Source organism: Penaeus japonicus, unplaced genomic scaffold (assembly GCF_977035675.1).
Source record: "Penaeus japonicus unplaced genomic scaffold, GWHDUDI00000001_assembly GWHDUDI00000027, whole genome shotgun sequence".
NCBI classification, from domain to species: Eukaryota; Metazoa; Arthropoda; class Malacostraca; order Decapoda; family Penaeidae; genus Penaeus; species Penaeus japonicus.
Window position 1 is genome coordinate 14569879 of NW_028234429.1, and position 5000 is coordinate 14574878.

At 39.5% G+C, this 5000-nt stretch overlaps 1 protein-coding gene across 1 annotated transcript in view; it reads left to right on the top strand.

Moving 5' to 3' along the window:
* The window catches only part of LOC122260897 (uncharacterized), a 5908-nt gene extending 3339 nt beyond the window's left edge, over positions 1–2569 (top strand). The window contains exons 3-5 of the mRNA XM_043028355.2: positions 406–595; positions 1416–1594; positions 2323–2569. Coding sequence (XP_042884289.2) covers positions 406–595; positions 1416–1594; positions 2323–2498 — 545 coding nt within the window. The 3' untranslated portion in view covers positions 2499–2569. The remainder of the gene's footprint in view (positions 1–405; positions 596–1415; positions 1595–2322) is intronic.
* Positions 2570–5000: the final 2431 nt, after the last annotated feature.

A 5000-nucleotide genomic window follows, 5' to 3' on the forward strand; every position in this document is an offset into this window, starting at 1 on the left:
ATACATATATATATATATATATATATATATATGTATATTTATATACATACATACATACATACATATATTATATACATATATATATATATATATATATATATATATATATATATATATATATATATATATATATATATATATAAACATGTAACACACTGAGACACACACAAACAGACACACACATACAAACTGTGTGTGTGAGGAGCAGAACTCACAAAATTATATTATATATCCCGGCTATTGTGTGTGCTTACAAGCATGCCAAGCTGACCTTTAAACCGTTCAACCACTTCCACGGAAATCTTTCTTATATCTCTTTCCCATCCGATTTAATGTACCTTTTTTATATCAAAACATATTAAAAGGATTCATATAATCTCGAGAAACCCTTTTTTCCCTTCGTAGGTGCAACATTGATCCTTCTTATCCTGGTCGGATTGGCAAAGAGATGCGCAAACTCTAAGTCGGCAAAACCTCCCATCAGTGCTGAGTCATCTTCTGTGCCTTCGTCAGGAGTGACTCCGACGCCGACCCCCTTCAACGTGTCAGCGCTCTTGGTCTACCCGCCGCCCTTCCCTATCACCAGTTATCAGTCGTTGGTATCTTTTATAAGTTTGTTTTGCTGTTGAGTCACGTATTCGTTTTAAATATCTATCTATCTGTGCATATATATCTGTTTATTCATATTTATATCGCTCTCTCTATCTCTGTTTATTCATATTTATCTCTCTCTCTCTATCTCTGTTTATTCATATTTATATCTCTCTCTATCTCTGTTTATTCATATTTATATCTATCTCTCTGTCTCTGTTTATCTATCTAGTTCTATCTATGTGTCTATCTATATCTACATCTATCTATCTGTCTATATAACCACCATCACCACTACCAGCTGTATAGCCACAATTGGCATCCCCATTCTTCGGAATTCTCTTATTTCTTTGCCGTATATAGGTTGTCCACTCTGGAACACCCATTAGGTAAATAAATAAACAATAAAACACGCACAACTCTCTCTCTCTCTCTCTCTCTCTCTCTCTCTCTCTCTCTCTCTCTTTCTCTCTTCCTTCGTCTCTACCTCCCTCTCTTCCTTCCTCTCTTCATCTTCCTCTCCCTCCCTCCCCCTCCCCCTCTCGCTCTGCCCCCTTTTCTCTCTCTCTCTTTCCCTCACTCTCTCTTCCCCCTTTCTCTCCCTCACTCCCCCCCCCTCTCTCTCTCTCTTCCTCTCCCTCCCCCTCCCCAACTCTCTATCCCCTTCCCCCACTCTCCTTCCCCCTCCCCCACTCTCTATCCCCTTCCCCCATTCTCTTTCCCCCTCCCCCTCTCTCTCTTCCCCCTCCCCCTACCCCCCTTTCCCTCTCCCTCTTTCTCCACAATATATACACATCCCCCTAACCACCCCACGTGACCACCAGCGGCCGACGCAAGAACCTGACCGTGAGCGGCCTGGTGGAGAACGAGGTAACAGAGCACGTGAACAAGGAGAAGACCGTCAAAGTGTTCACGGATGACTGGGATGACATGGAGACTTGTCCCTTCTGGTGTAAGGACAAGGAGGGCGGTCTCTTCTGCTGCGGATTCGAGGGAAAGGACAGTGAGTGGTTTCTTTCTTGTTGGCGTTCGGTTAGTTATGTCAGTGCTTTTAGATATGGTGCTTGTGCTTGCATGGTGCATGTAGGTACTGATAGTGCCTCGTTGAGTGTTAGTGTTACGTATGAATTAACATTTCAGGCAGTTTTTTTTTTTTCTTAATCCAATTATGCACAGGATGAATAAAATAAATATATGAAACAAACAATCCAAAATAGATAGTACCACAGTCATATGAGCTTTTAATGGATTATTATGATCAATAATAATGTTACTTACAGCCGTATTATTAAAATCAGGACCCATTTTACCATCCCCGCCCCTTTGCTTATTATTAAAGACATTTGCATATGAATTTCAATTTTGAAGGGTATCACATATTTTTCTCGTTTCTTAAACTCTATGTAGCTATTTATTCTTTAACAATAGGTCTATCTAACGTCAAAAAGGCGCAAGTAATCACAGCATCTCACGTAATCCCGCGTCGCAGGCATACCAACCCTACCTCAGGGGTAGCCTCGAACACGGTGACGTTTAATAATAATATCACAAAAAACGGGGGGATAACCTACACCCTTCCCTGGGGATAACTAAAGTTTTGAGAACACAGCCATAGCCTCGGACTCCTCACACTCAAAGTAGCACGCTATATTGAGGGTTTCGTTTGTATAACATGCAAACACCTCACACGTGACTCGTGTAAATATCCTGTTCGTTCCCATATCCTTCCAGAACACGCTGGACGCTGCCCGCCGCTGGAGGTTGTGTGTATCATCGAGTCGGATGTGAAGCAAGACACTAACGCCACGTACTGCGTGTCGGACGGTAATTGCCATACGAAGGAAAGATGCTGCTTTGACCGTTGCTTGCAGGCGCGAGTGTGCAAGGCTTCCGTCGAAAACGTATAGCGCTCTTGGTTGGATGTTGACCGCTAATCGCATTTGATATAGATTGGAAATACATAGATGGAAATCTTTTACCCGTTGTTGCTTCTCTTCACCGTCAGCCCTTGATCGAGAGTTTCATCTATTCCTTTTCTTTTTAATTTCCATTTGACGCTCTGCTATAGATTAATGCAAATACCTACATGATTGAGTCATAACACATGCTGTTTTAGTAATAGATATATGTACACACACACACACACACACACACACACACACACACACACACACACACAGACACACACACACACACACACACACACACACACACACATATACACACACACAATATATATATATATATATATATATATATATATATATATATATATAAAGAGAGAGAGAGAGAGATAAAAAAAAGATAATCGGTAATAAACAAGCAAAAATAACTGTATAACATTAATCCTTCCCGAATAAGAAGTACCGACACGCAAAACCAAACTGGTACACAACATTCCGACGTGTCTTCACAGCTCTTAAGCGTCCAGCATTAAAACGTTGCCATGGCAGTTAACATTCAACACAATGCAACACCAACATGTCATAAAAGTCTACGAAACAATGAGAGCAATTGCAACAGTGACTCCTCCGCGTGCCTCCGCTCTGCCGTTTCCAGAGCAGCGGAGTCCGAGCGAAGAGCAGGTGTTGGTTTCCAGAATGTTAAGCTAGCCATACACCTGCAGATTTGATCGCTCATGACCAACAGATATGGAATGCGAGAGATGAAATCTGCCGCTCTATTCGCCACTAACTGCGCAGACTAAATCGCTCAGATATCCAACTCCACCTCCAGTGTGTGTTCAGCAATAGATCACATGATATTCAATATCAGTGCCTCACACACATATGAATACAACACCCATAAACACAACCACACATCTCACATACATATTTTTTCTTTCACTCTTTCTCTCTCACACACGTACGTATACTCGCACTCACTCTCGCATTCGCACTCACTCACATTCAAACACGCGCATAAACGCTTAGACACAAACACACATAAATACACAAACACACAAATACACTCTCTCTCTCTCTCTCTCTCTCTCTCTCTCTCTCTCTCAAACACATAGTCGCAAGCGCACCTGCATTCACCCACACTTATGTCAGCCACACACTGAACTATTCAACCTGTGGAAGGAAAGAACTCTCGCATTTATCCATAGACTCAGCGATAAAATCTGTACGGGGGTAAAAACTTCCAACATGATGGAAGATCAAAATGAGCGATTTGATGTGTGAGGTTTTATCTTTATCGCCCCATACACAGGCAGATATTTAGGAGATTTGGTCCGTAGCGATCAAATCTGCTGAAACTGAGCGATCAAATCTGCAGGTGTATGGCTAGCTTTAGCTTCTACACCTTCCAGTCTCTGCTCATAGCCTCACGGGCTGGGGTGTATGATATGATATGTGTATCTGACGTGTTATTTTTTATTTTTTTTTTTTTTTAAGGCATCTGTACTAATATTTATTTTATTTATTATTTGTATTATTGTTGTTGTTTTTTGGAATTGTATTATGATTGGTATTATGAACATTATCATTATTACATTGAATCATTATCATTACATTACATCATAGTTATCATTATTGTCATCATTTTTATTTTTATGATTTTCATCTTTATCATTATTTATCATTATCATTATCATCATTATAATCATCATAATTAGCATTATCGTTATTAGTTTTATCATTATTTTCATCATTATCCATAACATAATGAGGATAATGATATTCATCAGTGTCATTATCATCATTACCATTATCATTATTATTGTTGTCATTATCATTATTATTATCTTCGTCATCATTCTTGTCATATTAGTCATTATACTATCCATGAAAACATAATTGGCATCATCATTATCAATAACATCTTAATATCATTGTCACTCTCATCATATCCATTTTAATTCCAAATACCATGATCATCACCATCACTCCCACTACCATCACCACCAACATCACTATCACCACCACCACACCACTCTCATCATCATCATCATCATCATCATCATCCTTATCATCATCATCAGTTCGTATTCCATCTTTGTACAGGCTGATAAACCGATGCAGTTCGTCATAACACTTCGGTGAAGATGGATCGATTGTTTGTCAAGTGTTATACCGTAACACTGTCCTTCGCTTCACTGTGGACTTTAAGAAGCATCACATAACACACTCTGGGAGTTTTTTAATGGATATAGCTGTTGACTCGGAAACCTCACGTTCAAAGTAGGTTGGTATGAGGAAGATTTCGTGTTGTGTTGTAACGCGGTCCTTCGCTTCACTTATGGTCATGCATTACAGGTCATGGTGTTATGTGTTCAAGTTAGATGTAATGATAATGATAATGACGATAGTCATGTAGAATTAACAGCAATGAGAAGAATTATCGATGATAAGGGAAATGTAAATAATGATTATGACAATATTGATGATAATAATGATCGTGGA